Here is a 20,912-nt window from a genome sequence, read left to right on the forward strand (position 1 = left end):
CTTGTTACAATCTATTGTTCAATTCCCCATACAAAGGAGTCTGTATCATTAGAATCAAAATGCTCTGCTTTGTGACTTGCCCTCAGGAGATGCAGGGCCCTGCATTTCTGCTCTCCTAGCATCTACTCTTGGGTTTAGGCACAGAGTGTTATAGACCAGAATCCAGATTTCAGAGGGGGATTCTTGTATATTTCAAAACCTTGGCCTGCTCTCAAAAACACAGATGGGCAAAGTGGAAAATCGAGGTGGCATTTAAATCTAGAAACCAAAAAAGCCTTTTATACTTTCCTAGCACCGTTCTTCCAAGGATCTAAAAATACTTTGCAACCCTGTATTAAGCCTTAGCTCCCCTGTGAAGCAGGCATCCTCCTCCTTTTGCAGAGAAACTGAAGTGTGCTTTCCAGCTTGGCGGTTTTCCTTTAGGGGAGATTCTCTTAAATGCTTTGATAATACTAACCCTACCTTTTTGGGCTGTACCTTTAAGTCATTTATAGAATACCTTCCATGCCAAAGAATGGCCCCAAACCACTTTACAGAGCACACATCAAAACCTCCCGCCACTGAAATGCAGGGACCTCGAAGGTGCAGAATAGTTTTACTAGCACAGTACGACACTATACAACTCTTAAAAGGAAGTGAAATAAAATATCCAATTGAATATGCAGGAGGAACGGAGGAACACCGTATGTAGTCATCCAGCGTGAAGAATGGCCAGGTATTTTCCACTCTTGCAGAGTGCCCTGGTATTTTTAAATGGAACGTAATCAGAACCCCTTCTCTATCCTTCATCTGAAAAATGTCTCCCAATACCATTTCAGAGGGCTGTGTCCCACCTAGGAAATCAACACCATTTCCAATACAATGGGCTTTCTTTAAAGGTCTGCCTTTCAAATACCAACCAGAACCAAACACTGCAGTTTGAAGTCAAAATGTCAAGTGGTATTTTATCATGGCTACTTGATAGCAGGGATTGTCAGGTTGAGACAGAGAGAGAGAGAAAAAATAGTGCCATTAAATCACAACTAAGTTTTTAAATCATGTGACAATTCCTTAACAGTTTACTTCTGACAAGTAAAAGAAATTCATGTGGTTTGGCACAATAGGCGGGAGAAAAGACCCATTTAATGAAAGGTTTTATTCCTTTATTGATAAAGGCTTTCCAGACTTCACAAACTGGATTGTTCAGTTAAAAACCAAACCCACAAAAAACTTTCAATCAGAAATCCTCAATGTCCTGCTTAGAAAAGACAAAGATTAGCTCTGTCCTGGCCACAAAGGAAAAGCTTGCAAACTTAATCCTGGTCTTGGAAACCTAAAGTGTCATGGAATTGACTTTTTAAACAAGATTTTTAAAGACTAATTTACAAAATACAGTATAGCTATGTGATATGGTGTTGAGATCTGCAGGACAGCGAAGGGTATCTCCAAATATCTTCAGCTGATGTCTGTGAAGGGGTTATTTGGCTTCTTTGCATCCTATGGGGGGTGGGGGGGGAAAAGGTTAAGAAAATACTAAATTCTCTACAGGCAACATAGCTCAATCCAGCCCAGTGTGCCAATATCCAAAATTACCAACCCATTAAAAAACCCAAGGGGCAAATTTACTATTTAATCTGCATACTATAATGAATTGCCAGATTGGCTGTTGTCATTTTAAAGCGACAGTGCCTCCCGAAATGGAAGATTTCCTATAAATCTTTAGTGCCAGAAGTGGTGATACCCTGTCACAACCGCCTCATATAAAGTGCCTTACTGGTCAGTGTTGTAGCTGAGTTGGTCCCAGGATATGACACACACAAGGTAGGTGAGGTAATATCTTTTACTGGACCACAGTAATTCCAGACTAATCCACATTAGGGAATTTATGAGGGGAAGCTGCTATGGAAAGGCATGTGAAAATCTAGATGTAGTTTAAGCCACCCATCTACAGGGGCATTCAGAGAAACTGAAAGCATTACTTAGCAGCTAATTGACAAGAACACAGTAGGTAATTTTAATTAAAGGTACTTGTCAACTTGGATAAACCTGGGCATTTAGGTGTGATAGGTCTCCATTTTGCCCTGCCCAAAAATGACTGATGTCTTGTGGCTTTGCTCTTATTTTGATGGATTCTATTCTTTGACATGGATTAATAATTTAAAGGTCTTCACAAATCTCATTTCAGTATATTTTTATCCTTCCCTGACACGCTAGCTGCTGGAGATACTTCAGGAACTCAAGAAACCTGTTTGAAGATGAAATGTGAATGGATCTCCAAAAGAAAAGTTCTGAAGCTTCTATCCTCAGGAATTTCTGTATGCAAAACTGCACTGATCTGCAAGGAGTGGACTGAAATTCTGATGGAGCCCTGACCCCTCTTCTAGGCAGGCTGCACTCCCTACAAACAATATTCTAGTTACTCTGATACTGAAAGCTTTGGATTGAAGGGGAGAGCAGGGATGCACTCACCAGTCTTCCTGGTTTAAGAGGTAGCAGCAACCACGCCCACCTTCTGGGCAGCTTCTTTCTTGGCTTGGTGAGCCTGCAACACTGCAACAGCCTCCTCCACCTGGGGTAGAAAAATGATCAAATAAGATCCATGATCACTCTCCAGCCAAGCCTGCCATGAAGGGCGTGGGAATTTACCTTTGACCGGAGGGATTCTGGAGACTCCAGCATGTGCAGTAGCTCTGAATTGTCAATCTCTAGTAGCATTCCTGTGATCTTCCCCGCAAGGCTGGGGTGCATAGCTTGGATCAGGGGGAACAAACGTTCTCCTAGGAAAGCAAAGGTCAAACAGATGGTCTTTGTAGAGTGCTCTGAGGGGCTTTGCAGCAATTATGACAAAGGGGGAAGGTAAATCACCAGCTTTGAGCCAGGGCATTAACGTTCCATTTCTGTAGCACCTCATCTCAAAAACTTTACAAAGTATATGCACACAGTACCACTGTGGGATGCTGCCAAACTCAGGGAGAAGGGCAGCCACCAGGTAGACAGCAGTGAAGGCTGTGGAAAATTTTGGCCCAGAATTGCCAGAGGGACTTTAACGTCTATGTAGAGCAGACAAGACACTGGAAAGATCTCCATGAAAACAAGCTGAATGCAGTTCAACAAGGCGGAGCCAATGCTACTGGAATTGGAAGCTGCGTTTCCAATGAAACGATCATTTCAAACCCTGATAGTTACACCCCCCGCACTTTTAACCATTATCTGTACACACATTACAGAGGGATTTCGCTACAAACGTGTCCAGTTGCTTTCTCAAAAGTGGCTGGAGTGTCCTTATATGTGAAAGACTGATGCTTTCCAACTCCCGTGAATTGTCCTGAATTAGAATAGGATCACAAGGAATGTGTTTAGTGTCCTTATAGCCCTGGAGGCTTCCTCAAGAACTATAATGTCACTTACCCAGCATCTGTTTCTGCTCCTGGGGAGGGGCAGCAGCTAGCATAGAAGCAGTTAAAGGTTCCTGTCCCTGTACGTGTACTGCAGGCTGAGGTGCCTGTAAGAAGCAACAGGAGAATTCAGTAGTGATGTGTAAAAGGGAACGGTTGGTTTTTTTTGTTTAGCGACAGCAAGAGAATCTATAGCTCCTCCCCAAGGACACAAATAAATCCGTGGCAGAGCCTGAGCAGCTGGAAAGGCCTATGGACAAGACTGGTTCAGTGCAGGACCGACAGGGTGCTCTTAGTTCACAATCAAGCCTCAAAAAGGAATCCTGGAACTTGGAGGCATGTTGCTTGTAAACGTCCTACGTATGGATCGTTTTAGAGCTGTGAGGTACAGGACTGCTTGATGGGGTAATGTAATGCTGGGACAACAGCAGCACTCAGATTTGCTGTTCAACAACAGGATGTGCCTGGTGACCTCTGTAGAGGGGTCTAGCTGCATCTTCAAGGATCCCTCGAGAAAGGCTGTGCTATCCAGCCTGGCTAAGAGACGACGCGGTGCAGCTGAGGCCAGAGACACAGTTTGGGGCAAGGACCCAAGAGCATCCCTGGGGGGAAAAAAGGGCAAATAAAGAGCCTGCCAGGCTAAACCAGATGATTGGCTTGAGCTGCACAAGCAGAGCTGAGTAAGTGGAGGAGTACAGCCAGCTTCCCAAATTCTGCCATCTCTGTTAGCAAAGTAACCTGGCCTTTCTAGAAAAAAAAATCCACTTTACAGTCAAGTTTAGCTGTAAAAGCTGCTCCGGTAGCTACTATGGTCTAACTTTACCATTGCTGGCTGCAACACAGCCCCTCGTATTACCTGCAAAGGCTGTACTGCTGGGTGTGGGCTGCGGACAGTTGAGGCATATTTATAAGGGGGAACTGCTCTGGGAGCCGGGGCAGTTACAGGCGGACGAGGGGCTAAATTCTGAGCTGCAGTGGCGACGCCTGCAAAGGAAGAATAGGATACCAGATTATACACACGCACAGAAGTGTGTGGCGCACAAGTCTAAACCCCACTGTGTTTCTAGCTTGATGCGAACCGTGTGGAATTTGTGAACAACCACAACTAAGCACCACCGCTGTCCAGCAGCAGAGTTTATTCAATGCAGAGCCAAATATTGGTGCAGAACCTGTCTTTTTCAGTGCCGGGGAGGTAATGGTACCAAGCTAGAACTCAGTCCCGGATGAAGCTGGACCAAGCCCTGTTTTGCACGCTGCATCCTCGTTATACACATACTTGGAACTAAAAGTTTGTGAGGCGCTGCACTAACACAACATACCCGGCAGCTGAACAGGCTCCTTACCTGCCAAATTATTCTGAGCTGTGTAATATTCAGTTTGTCATGTTAGATATAGTTGGGGAAGAGGTTAATTATCCTGCTGCGTGTGTTATCCTGGAACTTCTAACCCGGGGCCCCAGTCAGAAATTAGTTCCTTTTGTACTACAGTGGAAGAGAGCCGCCATCACCTCGCTAGAGTTATACCCCAGAAACACTGGGCCACCTTAGGACAGGGCTTTTCTCCGTCACCCTAAACCAATGATAGATGCTGCTTGTGAGACATTTCCTACTTACATCCCCTCCAACTGAGTGAGCTGGACATCTAACTCTGGAGAAACTTCCATAATCATACAGAGGGTAGTAAGTGTTGCAGAGTTGTAGAGACAAGTCCCAATTAAAGTGCAAAGCAACCTGTCTGGATTTCCTCTGCTGTGTTATAGCACCAACTGTCCCCAGACCAGCACTGCACCGCGAGGAATGGGAAAGATTTAGGTGCTCTCTTTACCCTAACTTATGCCACCCTAACGTGGGGCCCTACAACAACTGTGCGCTCCATGCTGCCTCTTGCCATCCACATCCGGCATCAGTCTTCAGAAACACAAGAGACTCTGCAGCCCCCGCTTCTCCACTTAGACTTGGAGAAGAAAGTAAGAGCTGGGCTGCTTACCAACTCTCTGGGCAGCACCAGGGAGGCTACGAGAGGCCTGAGCATTGCCAGTAGGAGCCAGATGGCGCAGTGCTGGGCGCGGTCCGGACTGGCGCATGGCATTCGGCATTCCTTGGAATCCTGAGAGAGAAAAGCAATGAGAGGAAATTCTCAAAATACAAACTGATTAGCAGTTCCCGGCCCACCAGCTGGGAGACGTGTGTGCGCTTGTGCACGCGTGTCTTGAAGGAGGGAGTCAAGGAAGGGGATTCAATGGAGAAGTCCTCATTGTTGCTGTCATCCTTGTCCACATTGGAAAGAGAGAAGGAATTGTGGCTCTAGAAACCCCAGCAGGCTATACTTGTATGAACACACAGGAGACTACAGAGTATGCCCTGGTAAGACAGAGGGTAGTTCTCAGAGACTGGCATGGCAGAGCCCAGATCAACAACAGATGTCATCAGCTGTGTGGATATTGCCTAGCAGGGATTTCAGTCACCAGAACGAGTGTGTGTCCCTCGCCACCTGGCAGCCCAGCCATGACCAAGAATGACGTCTAGTCTGTTCTTTGCAGGGGAACAACTGCACTTTTCTTCCAACGTCTAGTGGCACAAAAGGGCATCAGACACAGGATCAACAGGTAGTGTGAAGGATAATCAGAGAGTAAGACAAACAGGTGTCTTAAAGCCACAGCTCCGTTTCCAGCACACTCACCTTGAGGTCTCCCCCCTTGCTGCCAGCGTGGGTTAGGTCTCATCTGCGTCATCTGATTGGGTGAATAGTAAGTGGGTCTGCTCTGAGCCTGAAGAGGATGGAAAAAAACAATGAAGAAGCCATATCTAAGCCAGTGATGTAAAATGTTGTTTACAACAGGATTTGATACCCTTCCTGAGCTCAGTGCTCTGTGCCCCAGAGTCACATGACAATAGCAGGCAGCTGGGAAGCCACAGAACGATCCCACGGACTAGGTACCTCACATTAGGAGCTGCAGCCTGGCGAAAGGCACAGCAGAAAGACTCAATGGAGTCCTTGCAGCTGCAGCGTCAGAGATTCAAGCCAGGTGACGCTGGTAGTAAAGCCACTCTGACTTACTCAGGGGGGCTTACCTGGGGCACAGCAGGCATGAAGTACCCCCCAGCAGCTGGCTGGAACTGGTTAATGATTGTGTTCGCAGGCAGGGCTCTCATTCCGGCAATGCGCTGCATATACTGATTAGTGAGGTGGGCCTTTCGCTCCTCTTTCCTCTGTGCCAGCGCAACATACAATGGCTTGGAGCCCACGATACGCCCATTCATCTCAGTCACGGCTTTGGTAGCTTCTTCTGGAGAGGAAAAGCAGACGAAGCCAAACCCTTTGCTTCGTCCATCCTCCAGCATCACCTAAAACAAGGATTGACAGAGTGGCAGCATTGTGAAGGCAAGTCCATGTCATGAGGGCTTGGCTAGAGTCATAGCAATCTATTCACAATTCAGGGGACTCAAGTACTCAGTGATCTTTCATGTATATCACACGGGAAGGGACTGTTGTCTATAGGGAGTGGATCAGCCAGCAATGAATCAATTGTTGCTACTTCCAACGAAACCTCTACTTCCTTCCTATTCCCTGCCAATAAAGAGAAGCTGTATGTTTTACCCTAGTGAATCTCCACAACCTCCGGTCAGAGGAGGAATGTTGCAGAGTTGTAGAGACAAGCCCTCAATGAGGGAGGAAAACCACCTGTCTGGATTTACTCTGCTTTGCTGTTAGCACCATGTGTCCCCAGGCCCACACTGTACTGCAAGGAATGGGAAAGATTCAGGTGCACCTTTTAAACTGCATGACTCAACACTGCATTCCTAGGCATCTCAATTATGTCAGGAGTCACTTGAAATACAAGCCAGTTTGCCATTTCCCACCTCATTAGGGATGAAGCAAGTATTCAATACAATTCTCACGTAAAAACACATTTCAGTCCCACTGAAATCCACATCTTGACTGGTCAAGATGTTTTCGGTGCTTAAGAGAACCACAGATATACAAATCACCCTCAACCCCACGCCCCGATTAGATAATGACCCCTCCCATTCAGGCCTTGAAATCTAAGAATCTATAAACCCTGACAATACCTTGGCACTTGTAATAGACCCAAAAGGTGAAAACTCCTTCCTCAGTTTTTCATCATCAATAGTGTCATCTAGGTTCTTAATGTACAGATTAACACCCTAGAAGAGAGAATACTAATACATGAGGCTAACAATATGGAAGACAGCCATACCAATGAAGAAATTGCATATTTAGGGAATATTGAGCAACCACATCTAGCTGCCAAACCCATTAAGCTGTGGAAATGATCCAAACCCAGAGCTCGCTCCCCTAATAACTAAGGGCAGGAAATGTGGCAGAGTTGTAGAGACAAGTCCCAGTGCAAATGGAAAGGAGCCTGTCTGGATTTCCTCTGCTTTGCTGTAGCATCATGTGTCCCCAGTCCTGCACTACACTGCAAGGAGCAGGAAAGATTTAGATGCAAACAATATCCTGACCTAGTTTTACCATAAACCACAACCACAGAAGGTGGCCTGATCTCTGCTACCTTTTGTCATCCATGTAAGGTGTCAGTCTTCATAACTGCAGGAGAGACTACATGCTTGAGACTTTATGTTGATAGTCCTTACAAACCCCAGACTTTATGCTCACATGCCACTAAAAATTTCAGTCTGTTGCCATAGCTCTGACCCCTGGAGTTCCCTCTGCCCATACTAGGCGATTGCCTTTAACTCTAGAGGTCAGTATTGCAAGCTGACAATTAAATAAGAATAGGCATGTTCCCTTTAAGTCCACCAGTACACTTCTGCTTGAAGATGGGTCCCTGCATCCAGAACAGGAACACACACTGTCTTACCTGGTACCGGCTGATTCTCTCTTGTTTCAGCTGCTCAAACTTCCGTTTCAGCTCTGCCTGGCGCTCTACTTTCTTCTGTGCCCGGCCTACAAATACCATTTTTCCATTAATATCCTTTCCATTCATTTCTTCCACTGCCTGGACAGGGGTTCAAACAGAAAATTCCTGTCAAATGGTGAAAAAGTGGCAGCTACTCCTATTACTAGCAGCTTGAGTGCCAACAATCCACCCCCCTCTCCTGTAACATTACATTTGTGTTGCATCTAAATAAAGGCCTGGTAAAATACAAACTGAAGTTGTCAGCAGGAACCATCCTCACACAGCTCACTCTAAATTCCGGACTCACAGCAGAGATGTGAACGTACAGACGATTATTCAACCCTTGACTACAGGGACAAATCTTGTAAGACCTACTCTGAGGGAAGAGCATTTCTGAGCATCATGCCAGCTCCAGACACCTCCCCAACTTCCCTGCACCTTGTCTCCTGGTGTAATGGTCCCTGATCAGATAAAATTCCTGCTATTTATCCAACAGGATACCGTACAGATCTAGTAGTTTGGGGGAATGTGGGCTTTAACCTTGAACATCCAACTTGGTGAAGTGCAGAAGCTATTCAACCCAACTCTGGACACTCTCGGCTCTAAGCTTTTCTGAGGATCAGTGTTCCCCATCCCTACACTAGATGATGGCTTCCCACACTTATTTCCGTATAAACACCCGACTAGAACGAAAGCAGTTTCGTACCTTGTTGGCATCTTCATGTTTTTCGAAGCTCACGAACCCAAAGCCTTTGGACTTTCCAGTGGGATCTGTCATCACCTTAACACTCAGTGTCTTGCCTGTTGCCAAGGGACAGAGTTAGCAGGGCATTAGCTACACTACATTTCCAGGAGAGCTTTTCAAAATCAAAACTACAGCCTCACAGACCACCTGGCTTTCTTTCATTCCCTTTGTGTCCCAGCCTCTGCCTTCTGTCTGACAACTGCCCACTCTCTCTGGATTATCCTGCTTCTCTGTCCTCAGAGTGACTCAGAACTAGCACCACAGTTGGCAGCACTCACGTGAATTACTATGGGGGTACAAGGTTTGCAGCTGCAGCGAGAGTGTATTTACCATATTTGCTGAAGAGCTCCTTTAGTCTCTCATCATCCATGTCATCCCCAAAATTTTTAATATAAACATTGGTGAACTCCTTTGCTTTGGCTCCCAGCTCAGCCTCCCGCTCCTTACGGGACTTGAATCTCCCAACAAATCTGAAAAGAAAAAGCGAGAGTCACTGTGAGAAAAAACTCGTTTTCAAGGGTGGATGTGTGATTTGCAGTGGGCTAAAAACGAGTGACTGGTAGGAGCTGGGGGAAGATGTAACAGGCCAGAGACCAAGCAGATGAATCAACTGTCCTATGGTGGAGAGGCGGCAGGCCAAAGATGCCCACCCAGCTCTGCAGTGGAGAGTGTAGGGCAAGGATACCCACCCAGCCCATTAGTGGAGAGGTAGCAGGTCAAGGCTTGGCCAGGGAGATCCACCAGCCCTGTAGTGGAGAGGTAACAGGCCATGGCTTGGGCAGGGAAACTCACCAGCCCTGTAGTGGAGAGGTAGCAGGCCAAGGCTTGGGCCAGGAGAACCAGTAGCCTTGTGTGTCCCCTGTTAATACCGAGATGCATCATGGTTCATGCGATCGTTGCTGCTTCTGGCTGTGACACTCACACTTTGCGGTCGTTTAGCAGCATGCCATTCATCTTCTCGATGGCTCTGTCTGCAGCATCCTGGGTCTCAAAGTGCACAAATGCGTAGCCCTTAGAGCCATTCTCATCACACACCACCTACAAGTGATGGAACAAATCAGATCATCAGCTCTGCACTAAGACAGAAAATGTTGGTTACAGGATAACAGCAGAGACGTCCTCTGTTTTCCTTGATTTACACAGAAGGTATGAAGAAGAGGAAAATGGGGTCCTGGTTCTTGACTAGGGCTCCTTGGCGCAATACAAATAAATAATAACGAAAACTAAATACGGGAGAGAAGCATGGTCCAGTGGATAGGAAGTTAGGCTAGGAGTCAAGAGACTTGGGTTCTGGTCCACAATGTGCCACTTAGCTGTTATGTGACCTTGAGCAAGGGTACGTCATCTCCCTTCCTCAGCTTTCCACTCTGTGAAGGACTGCTGATATGTACCCTCCCTTGTGAAGCACTCACATCTGTGAATGAAGTGCTCTCCACAAGGATAAGCCTGACCTAGTATTGCTGATGTACTACATGCAAAAGCCAGAATCCCAGATTTAAATCATATGCCAGCTACAAGCCAAACATTAACCCACCCTTTCATAGCCTGAAACTTGTGCTCTTGCTAGTATCTTCAACTGCAGAGAACAGAAGCTTTTCCATTTGTTGTGCCTGCACAAGTGGCGTGTCAACAAGGGAAAACAAGTCATGCCAAGGGACAGTCAGCAAGGCATTTTAAGAAGAGGCTTTCAAAGCTGTGCACAGCTTTGTGCCTTGACGATCAAGATCAAGTCTAACTTTAATGATCCTCTTCTGCTCATCTATGTCCTTTTCTGTTCTGCTTTTGGAGATTCCCTTGCCCAAGCATGGTGGACATCCCCACTTTCCATCCCTTGTTGCGTGTGTTTAGTTGGGTCGAGTAAGTGCGATGGAAGGTGGATTCTTACACAAAGGTGGGTGTTCAGGGTTTAGGGAAGGTACCAAGTCTCACCTTGCAGGACAAGATATTCCCAAATGCTGAGAATGTGTCATAAAGTGCCTTGTTGTCTATGGATTTGTCCAGATTCTTGATGAAGACATTCCCAACCCCCGACTTCCTCAGAGAGGGGTCTCGCTGAGACCACATAATGCGGATGGGTTTGCCTTTGATCACATCAAAGTTCATGGTGTCTAGAGCACGCTCAGCTGTGGAGAGAAGAAAGTCAGGAAGAACACGCTTCTGCAGCATGGCAAAGGAGAAAGGTCGCTGCTGCATTAGTACTACAGCTTTCTTTGAAATCACTTTCAGGTTATGTAGTCTCTTCTGAACACTTAAGGGACAAGGCCTTGGTGATATCCTTTGGCTAGTAATTCCATTGGCTAACTGACCTTTATTGTAAGATTAGACATTTAAAAATAAAAAACTCTATTTTAAATTGATGTATTTGCAGCTAAGTCATTAGACATGTTTACAAGACTACATTACAACGGGTTTAGTATAGGTTATTTTTCACAAAAGTAATGGCATGGTTTAGCAATCAGAAGAAAGGACTGGGAATCAAGACACCTAGGCCTTGTCTCACCTAGGAAAAACAAAATTATTTTTTCAATCAAGTTTGAGCTAACTTGGTTGAAAATAAAGGCCTGTTTTCCTAGTCCAGACATGGCCCCTGGTTTGGATTGTTATGGAGCAGAACCCATCATCAGCATGGATGCATGTCCTCTGGAATGGTGGATGAAGGGACATATGAATCTTTAGCGCATCTGGCATGTTAAATATCTTGCAACCCTGGCTGCAACAGTGCTTTATGAACGCCTGTTCTCCCTTTCAGGTGACATTGTGAACAAGAAGCAGGCAGCATTATCTCCTGCAAATGTAAACAAACTTGTTTGTCTGAGCGATTGGCTGAACAAGAAATAGGACTGAGTGGATTCGTAGGCTCTAAAGTTTTACATTGTTTTATTTTTGAATGCAGTTATTTTGTACATAATTCTACATTTGTAAGTTCTACTTTCATGATAAAGAGATAAGCACTACAGTACTTGTATTAGCTGAATTGAAAAATACTATTTTTGTTTTTTACAGTGCAAATATTTGTAATAAAAATAAATATAAAGTGAGCACTGTACGCTTTGTGTTTTGTTGTAATTGAAATCAATATATTTGAACATGTAGAAAACATCCAAAAACATTTAAATAAATGGTATTCTATTATTGTTTAACCGTGCGATTAATCACAATTAATTTTTTTAATCGCTTGACAGCCCTTAATATTCAATACTCTGCACAAAATCCTCCAAACGCCTTGTAAGGCCTAGCTCACACTTGAAACGATTTGCCAGTATAGCTATACCAGTAAAGCCTTCTGGTGGAGGCACAGTGTTTCTGCTAGCATGGCTTATACCAGCTCCCCCAAAGAAATAAACCATATCCACAAAAGCACTTTGCCAGCATAACAGTCTACACTAGACTTCTGCCAACATAAAAATGTTGTAAAATCATACCCCCAACCAACATTGCTATACCAGGGTAGCTGCAGTTATGCTGGCAAAAAAGTCCTTTTGCTAGTATCGCTTATTCTGTTTGGGGAACTGGTTTAAGCTTTACCTGCAAGAGAATTCCTTTGCCAGTTGAAGCTGTATTTTCAAAAGAGGGTTTCCTGGTATAGTTCTACCAGTATATCTATGCTGGCAAACCCTGTTAACGGTAAACGAGGCCTAAAAGAAGAGGGATTATTCTCCTTGGTGGTGCAGGGAGAGGTACATAAACATGTGTAATATGCTGGGAAGGAAGTCTGAGACACCCACGTAGCCTATGGGGCAAAAATGGTGCTTTAGCAACCCACTCTAAAGATCGCATCAGAGAGGAATAAGAAAAATCAGAAAGAAATCTGCATATGCTATATTGTAAACAGAGAAGTGTATCCATCTAAATTCTAAAACCTCAGCAATGTAGATTGACTTTTAACCCACTGTAACCCCCCTAGGAGATTCTATGTCTGATATCCACTGGTGTATTAAAAGGACCATTACATATGCACATCAGGATCTTGTTCATAAAATTAAGATGCTCAGGACACACTTCTATGCCAGAAAATACTCCCACAGTATGCAGGGGAAGAGAAAGAGGACACTAATTCCCAGTATGAGGCGGGGGGGGGAAAAGAGGATGGACCTGCATTAAATCAAAGAATAGTCATGAGATAAGAAACCTACCTTCCCAGGTTTGTTTGGCTTCCTCTCAGCCCACCTTCACCCACATACTAGAGTAAAAAACTCTAAACTGGATTTGAGGTTCCATTTTTTTTTTTTTTTTTTGATGGATGATTTTCCATATTTAGATTCAGGGCCTCAAAGAAGTGAAAATTTGTTGGCTAGACCATAGCAGCAGCAAATTCAAGAGAAATGTGATTTTGATTGTCTGCTGGCTACACATGCCTCTTACTGATCTCTAGCTGCAGATGAAAAAGGATCTAGAGAATCCAACATTTTCTATGCAACAAATTATCTCAGGGATTAGCTTCATGTCAGCATGGAGCTCAACCATCACAAAATTCACGACAAAAGTCACCAAGACCCCCTTGAAATATTAGTCTATTTGAACTCCTATTTGTAGAAATGTTTCTTAAATGGGAAGTTTCCATCTGCTACAGAAATGGCTTTTCTATTTGAGTGTTGTCAAGCGCTCCCATTCGCCTCACACAGCTGAAACTCCCCTCTCACTTGTTCCTGAACTACGCACTTGCAAAGGAAAGGGAACATGTACAATTGTATAAGAGAGAAAAATACCTTTGCCGTAGGGGCTCAGCTAACTTTGTTTAGTCAAAAGGGTTAAATTCAACCAACTGGCGTACTCAATTTATTCCTCAACTGCTACAGTCTGAATCAACGCCATTCTTTCAGCAATGTGCAGTTTACCACAGTGCATTTCCAGTAGGCACTTCAAAAGGCAACTCAGTCCAGCTTGTTGAATTTGGCAGCATTTATTTATAGCAGGGAGAGGTCCTCCCAGAGGCATGTGTTGGCAAGGACACAAACTAATAGTATATACCATTTGTAGCTGAAACAGGACTCCTGTTGAAAGGTGACAAGCAGTTTGAAGCAAAGGCATGCAATCAGAATGAATTCTGAACCTCTATGACAATTATTGAGCCACAGACTAGTTAGGATCCTACTCGCATTATTTCAGCTCTTCTACTGTTACGAGCTAGGAGCAGAACTTGTGCTGCTGCTGTCTCTGTTAATACATTACGCCACAGTATCACTGTCTGCCGCTTGAAGTCGGCTTAAAGACCCCTTGTGAGCATTACAGCGAGTGGTCCGAAATAGATTCTCCCGGTGCTTTAGGGACGTTTACATCTCCATCTGTGGATATGACAAGGCACAATCACACCATTTTAGTGAATGGGCATGAGTGGCTTGAATTAGCCAAAAACCCCACCTCTGATTCATTTCCCTGATCTAGAAAAACACTTCCACATTTACTTCTATTTAGGCCAAAGCTTCAGCCATTTCAATCCCTGTGTCTGTTTCTCTCCTACGGATTCCTGTCATCCTTCCAGCAGAGTCATCTGCAGCTGAGACAGTGCTGCAGCATACACTCACTTTTCTAACTGCTTAACCCACCACTCTTTTCTGTTTCATGCCTGTTCCTAGTGAAAACTACTGAGACACTCCCTGCCGGACAGTAATGCCCCCTTCCCCCACTCTCTGATCAAGTGCTGGAGTTAGCCAGTGCAGTTAAGGCCCATAAAGGCGGGTAACTACAATGCAAAGTTTCAGCCATCAGAAAGCCAGTACTAGAGTTTTACTCTGTAAGCCCCAGGGACCTTTTGTCCCTGTTTATTACCACTATGTCTTTAAAATAAAAAATAAAAAAAGAGCCAGAGTTTAGCCACTCTGATTTATTTACCATTGGTGAGTTTAAGACTGTTTAGGTTCATTCTCTTGGCTTCTCTGTATGTTACTTGACCACAACTCATCTGTTAAACTCTAGAAAGTCAATTATTGATTCTTCATTTAATGTCCTTGAAGAAAGATTTCAAATACAGTTTGGGTCATCCTAATGAGGGAGGCTTGCAAAAGAATTTCTTTGTAGACAAAATGTTGTTTATTGTCAGCGATGCTGAAGAAGGAATAATTGGACATGAATAATTCACGGGCCCATGACAAGTGGTGGTGGGGCTCAGTTAGAGAAGGACATTGAATGAGGTAAGAAGTCCTTTGCATACAAACTTCCCCAGGCTTTCTTAGCCCTGGTCTACAATACAAAGTTAGGCTATGTCTACACTGGCAATGGAACGACAAAACTTGTGTCTTTCAGAGGTGTTAAGCCCCCACCTCCCGAAAGACAAAAGTTTTGCCGCAACAAGCGCCAGTGTGAACGGTGCGTTGTCGGCAGGAATGCCACTCGTTGGGGACGGAAGTTTTTTGTCGGCAGGAGAGACGACAAACAGCGGCTACACTGCCATGTCGCTAAAAGCTGTGTAGTGTAGACATAGCCTTATATTGGTATTACTATGTCGCTCAGAGGTGTGGAAATCCACACCCCTGAGTGACACAATTATACCAACCTAATTCCCAGCGTAGACAGCCTGGCAGGGAGGTGGAGTACCTACATTCTTCTTAGAGAGAGAAGGTAAGTGAGGTAATATCTTTTATTGCACCAACTTGCAATAAAATAGATTACCTCACCCACCTTGTCTCTCTAATATCCTGGGACCTTTTGCAAGCCGATCACATTGTACAGTTCTGGAAAAGCCTCCCTTCAGCAATAAGAACCAAAAGTCAACGGACTGGTCACACTCCATTCCATCTGTTGACTTTTCGTTAAGATTCTTTGGGGGAATGATTTCTCTTCCCATGGGCTTCTGTAACAACTTAGCTATACAGACAAGTCCATATGAAAGTTTGTCTGTTGAATTATTAATGTGTTTTTAAAACAAACAAAAAATGCACCTGGCCATGCCAGACTATGAAAGCTGAACTACAGCTAATCACACATGAAACATTCAATTCCTCTTCTAATTATGAAGCTGAAAGAATTTTCTTCAGTGTTTTAGTCAGAAAAAGAACCACGTTAATGGCCATGGTTATCAACCTAACCATCAGCCAGAATACTGGAGCATTCTCTTGATCAATCTACCTACCATGATACAACATGCTCAGGATTTGACAGTCACCCATTACTATACCATAGAGATGTGCAATCTAAGGCAGTATTACTCTCTCCCCAAGAACAACCCTTCTCCAACAGGCAATGCCCACCCAGAAGATCACTATTCCACTACCTGGTACCTTAACTAGCTAACAAAAAAGTATGTAAAAAAGCAGAAGGTCTGCACTTGAGATGCAAGTGTCCTGGGTATAGGAAGCATGGGCTAATGATTACCACACAGGACTGCGAGCGAGTTCTGACTCCGATTCCTTGTTCTGATAAAGACTTGCCACATGACCTTGAGCAAGTCAACTTCTGAGTCACAGCTTCTCTACCTGTAAAATGAGAATACTTTCCTCACAGAGAGGTAGAGGCATCATTGATCTGTATCTGTAAAGCACTTTGATCCTTGAATGGAAGGTTCTGTGGACTATTATCGATTCTTTGCTCAATTATTTGTTACTATTTCATATGCACTGAAAAAACATCTGTAAGTACTTTGAATACAACTTCTAAACAAGCAGTCTGGTCTCCCTATAGCTCTGGTGAATACTTTTACCTTGTGCTGAAATTCTACTTTGTAACATCTGACAATAATATTCAAACCATAACAGAGATCGCTTACAGCAACAATACGGCAAATAGCACTGTGGCAAACTGCAGTACTACATGAGCATCCTTCCTTCTCTGCGCTGATACCAATATGTCCTTTCATGCTGCGTGAGGTGGGTGCCATATTTAAAGGGGAAAACAAGCTTTTTTCCTGCTCTTCCATGACAAGTCTTGCTTACGAAGAGATCGTGATGTGCCACCAATGGTCTTGTCTTTCCAAAGGGTTTGACAATATTCTGTTGATTGCAGCAGCCGTCTCTTGCTCATGCAGCCAAACAGCATGTGTAGCGGGGATCACCACTTAGGAGAAATTCAAAGCTCTTCAGAAGAGATCCTTTTCATGAAAGCAATGGGAATTTGGTGGTTTCTCCTTCCCGTACATTCCTCAGTGACAAGGCTTCCCATGTTTGAGTCATTTGGCTTCCTTAACCTAGAAGTAACTAGACACCTGCTACTGTGCCAGAGTATTGCTTCAGCAGAGACTTTCTAGCATGCCTGCTGCCTCCCTGGGAGCCAAGTATGAAGCAACTCCACCCTCAAATACCTGCCTATTTATTGCAGTGAAAAGTGATCTTGAAGTATATTGGAAAGCCACCTGTCTTCTCCTTTTTATGCATGACAGGGCATTTTTTAATAGATCAAGGAGAACACATAACTAATCACTCATATACACTCTAAAAAGACAACCCTTTGCCCCTTATAGTTTCATGTCTACTTTCATAGTACTCAAGGGCCCCTTTAAAATTGTCCTCTGCTCTACGCCCTTCTCAGCTTTAGGAAAGCTACAGTGAGAAAAAGTTTACATAGCTACATTTCCCTGCATCTCTTCCTTTCTTCTGATGGATACTCAGACTACATCTCTGTGTTCATCTCATCTGAGGTCTGACTCCCGCTTGGCGTTGTTTCCACTGCCCGTTTTTTCCCCAACCCCGAGAGGAGAGATAATACCTACCTCTCCCAGCTTAGGAGGCTCAGTTAATGTTTACAAGGTGCTGTGAACACAAAAGTGTTTTATAAGAGGTAATAACACAGGAAGTTACAGGACTAAGAAGAGAACCATGTGTACAACCTCAGCCTCTCTCTAATCCATCCCTTCTTGCTGTTAAGTCTTAAACCACATCGTACATTGCTTGGCCTGTGTATGAAGCAACTCCAAAGGCTCCATGTATGAAAAAAATCATTGGGCTACGAGGCAGCTTTTTAGTAACACGTCAATAGGCAGGAGCAGAAGTGCCATTCAAAGCAATCAGCACCACTGGGGAAAAAGGGGAAGATGCTACTCTGGGGTCTCATGTATCAGGAGACAGGATGAAAACCCGGGGCAGCGTAAAATCAGGGCCACACTATTCCAGACAAGAATTCAGCCCAGTAGGCTCTGCTTCTCAATAGGTTTAGAGGAATAGTTACTACATAACTGATATATTCTATTTATTACAGATTAGAAAGCTCATGATTCAAGGAGCATGTATTCCTTTGGTGTACCGACAAGACTGTATTCTTAAATCTGAATCTAACGGATACAATAGAGTTCACTTGTAGCTGAAGTTTGTGCTGTTGCAAACTAATTCTGGATTAAAGTTAAAATCTTTACATGATGAGTCTTACATCATGTAAAGATGCTGCTAAATCTCAGACCTTAGGTGTCTGTAATGCAAGACTGTGGGAACTAGGGCAGAAAATGCTGACCCAGCTTCTTCTCTGGATATGGACATATTAAACATTGACCTCCTCTGCCCCATCCTTCTCAAAGCTCTGCTGCTGTGGGCCAAGGATACCTACCTTGAACAGAGCCTAAGCCATGCAAGGCACCATCAGCGCTTCATGTGAGCTGTGTATTCCTTTTTAAAAGGGTAGAAAAAGCATCAGTAAATGCTGCATTTCAACTTCACAACCAATAGCAAACTAGATCAGCCAACAGACAGTTTACCCACGGTATGTCTATACTGCGTTTTAAAACTGTGACAGAGTCTTAGAGCCAGGGAAGGGGGTGGGCTTCAGGGCCTGAGCCCAAACACACACTGCTGTTTATAGTGCTGTTGCAGGAACCCCAGTCTGTGGATCCAGGCTCTGAGTCTCGCTGCCATTGGTTTTACAGCTGAGGCCTTGGCTACACTTGCGAGTTACAGCACAATAAAGCCGCCCACAGCACTGTACCTCACTCCCCGTCCACACTGGCAAGGCACGTACAGCGCTGTATCTCCCTGGCTACAGCGCTGCAGGTACTCCACCTCCCCGAGAGGAATAAGAGATGCAGCGTAGTGGCTACAACTCTTGCTGCGCTGTGACGATCCCCTTATCAAGTGGCCACTCTTTTCATTGTTGTGATCGACTCCAGGAATGCGGAAGTGCCGCGTACCAGAGAGAAAAAGCAAACATTTTGCTGTTTGCTTTGAGTGAGTGAATGAGAAGCAGGGGCGGTAGGGGGGTCGGAACTTGCAAGGCAGGGTGCTGACACACTCTCAGCACCCCAAAAACCACTCTCTCTCCCCCCACACTCCGTGCTTTTGAAAAGCACGATGCAGCCACATTAATGCTGGGATAGCTGCCCATAATGCACCGCTCCCAATGCAGCTGCAAACGCCACACCAGTGCACTGGCAGCTGTCAGTGTGGACAGACTGCAGCTCTTTCCCTACTCAGCTGTACGAAGGCGGGTTTAACTCACAGCGCTGTACAGCTGCAAGTGTAGCCAGACCCTCAGAGTAGATATACCCCCAGACACTACAATCCTCAGCCCACTGCACCTCCCAAGTCTCACTTAGGCTTTGGCTACACTGGCGCTGTACAGCGCTGCAACTTGCTGCGCTCAGGGGTGTGAAAAAACACCCCCCTGAGCGCAGCGAGTACAGCGCTGTAAAGCGCAGTGTAATCAGTGCCTGCAGCGCTGCACGCTATTCCCCTGTGAAGTCCCAAGTGTAGCCAAACCCTTAGAGGGTGGGAGAGGGAAGATTCCTTTACAGTCATTCGGACTGAAGGTTTGACCAGATGCTGACTAGCCTTTAGCTTCCTTCAAGGTGACTGACTGGATAAAGACCCAGACACGCAGCTTAACGCAGAACAATTCAGGGAGGGAAAACGAGGAAGATTTCATTCTCAAATGAGCCAGGAAAAAGCAAGTCCATGGAAGCTGATTTTTAGCAAACAGAAATACTACTTATCTGCTTCACAGAGGTGTTGTGAAGATCAGTTAATGTTTGCAAAGGACTCCGAAGATGTGAAGTGATTAATATCATTCCAACTTCATAACCGAGTAGCAGAGCTGCCATGAAGCTGCTTACCCCTGCCATGGCCATTCACAGCTAGGTGATTGTATGGACTTGTACAAACAGCGAAACAGTTCCGAGAAAAGGAAGAGGGATAGGCATTTATGTCCAACTTACCATCAGCTGGCTGCTGGAAGTTGACATAGGCATATCCCAGGGAGCGACGGGTGATCATATCCCTGCAGACTCGGATGGAGAGTACAGGCCCAGCAGGGCTGAACTTCTCATATAACATGGCCTCGGTGACATCAGGGTGTAGGTCGCCCACATACAATGACGCCATCGGGTAGCTACTAGCAGCCGTATTCATCTTCCACCCAGCACGCACTCCCACCAGAAACTAATTTGTTTTTTAAAGGTTTTTTTTTTTTTAAAACAAAAAAGTTTTAGAAACTAAAACGGAATTTACAATTATTATTTTTTTTAAATCACTAATTTTGGCTAACGGAAAATGAAGTGGGAACAAGGGGTGGGGGGGTCCCCCTCAGGGCAGAAGGGTGGGGGGGTCCCCCTCAGGGCAGAAGAGACTAAAGAGTCGCAGAAGGAAGTAGAGGCCAATGGGAAGTCAGGATAAGAGCAGAGTGCTCTGTGGGGATTGGAAAGTCAAGAGCAGCAGATTGGGGGTTCCTGCAAGAGAAGCTTGTGGGGATTTGGGGGGGTGGAGACAGAATTCTGCAGAAGAGGTGTGCTTGATTATCTCAGGCCCTGGGAGAGGAAGAAGGGAAGATGCCAGATAGATAAAAGGCCTGGAAATAGGCAAAAAAAATTAAGCCTTCCACAAGCAAGGAGTCCAAACCCCACCACCCACCCAACAACCAAATCCAAGGCCTCCTCCACACTGTGGAGTTTTTCCACTTTGCCTTAGTTTCCAAAAGCAAAATGTGTCAATTAAAAAAAAAAAAAAGTATTTCTCTTTTTTTAATATATTATTATTTCTTCTTCCAAATCCTTCAGACCCAAAAT

General features: G+C 44.8%; 1 protein-coding gene and 3 non-coding genes across 4 annotated transcripts; all 4 read right to left on the reverse strand.

Annotated features, from left to right (window-relative positions):
- Nucleotides 1-1,131: 1,131 nt before the first annotated feature.
- Nucleotides 1,132-20,477, reverse strand: PABPC4 (poly(A) binding protein cytoplasmic 4). The gene is made up of 15 exons (XM_065421908.1): nt 20,067-20,477; nt 10,931-11,124; nt 9,924-10,039; nt 9,332-9,471; nt 8,963-9,057; nt 8,218-8,355; nt 7,445-7,540; nt 6,446-6,718; nt 6,054-6,141; nt 5,361-5,480; nt 4,231-4,358; nt 3,388-3,481; nt 2,626-2,756; nt 2,449-2,548; nt 1,132-1,476 (listed from the first exon to the last, which is right to left on the reverse strand). Exons 1-14 carry the CDS (start codon nt 20,257-20,259, stop codon nt 2,462-2,464), a joined length of 1,893 nt encoding a protein of 630 aa, XP_065277980.1. The 5' UTR covers nt 20,260-20,477; the 3' UTR covers nt 1,132-1,476; nt 2,449-2,461.
- Nucleotides 5,056-5,189, reverse strand: LOC135893954 (small nucleolar RNA SNORA55). The gene has a single exon (XR_010562348.1). It is a non-coding gene; the product is annotated as a small nucleolar RNA SNORA55 (small nucleolar RNA).
- On the reverse strand, nt 7,006-7,141 carry LOC135893956 (small nucleolar RNA SNORA55). Its single transcript, XR_010562350.1, has one exon. It is a non-coding gene; the product is annotated as a small nucleolar RNA SNORA55 (small nucleolar RNA).
- LOC135893955 (small nucleolar RNA SNORA55) lies at nt 7,710-7,843 on the reverse strand. The gene has a single exon (XR_010562349.1). It is a non-coding gene; the product is annotated as a small nucleolar RNA SNORA55 (small nucleolar RNA).
- Nucleotides 20,478-20,912: the final 435 nt, after the last annotated feature.

Source organism: Emys orbicularis, chromosome 23 (genome assembly GCF_028017835.1).
Source record: "Emys orbicularis isolate rEmyOrb1 chromosome 23, rEmyOrb1.hap1, whole genome shotgun sequence".
Taxonomy (NCBI): Eukaryota; Metazoa; Chordata; order Testudines; family Emydidae; genus Emys; species Emys orbicularis.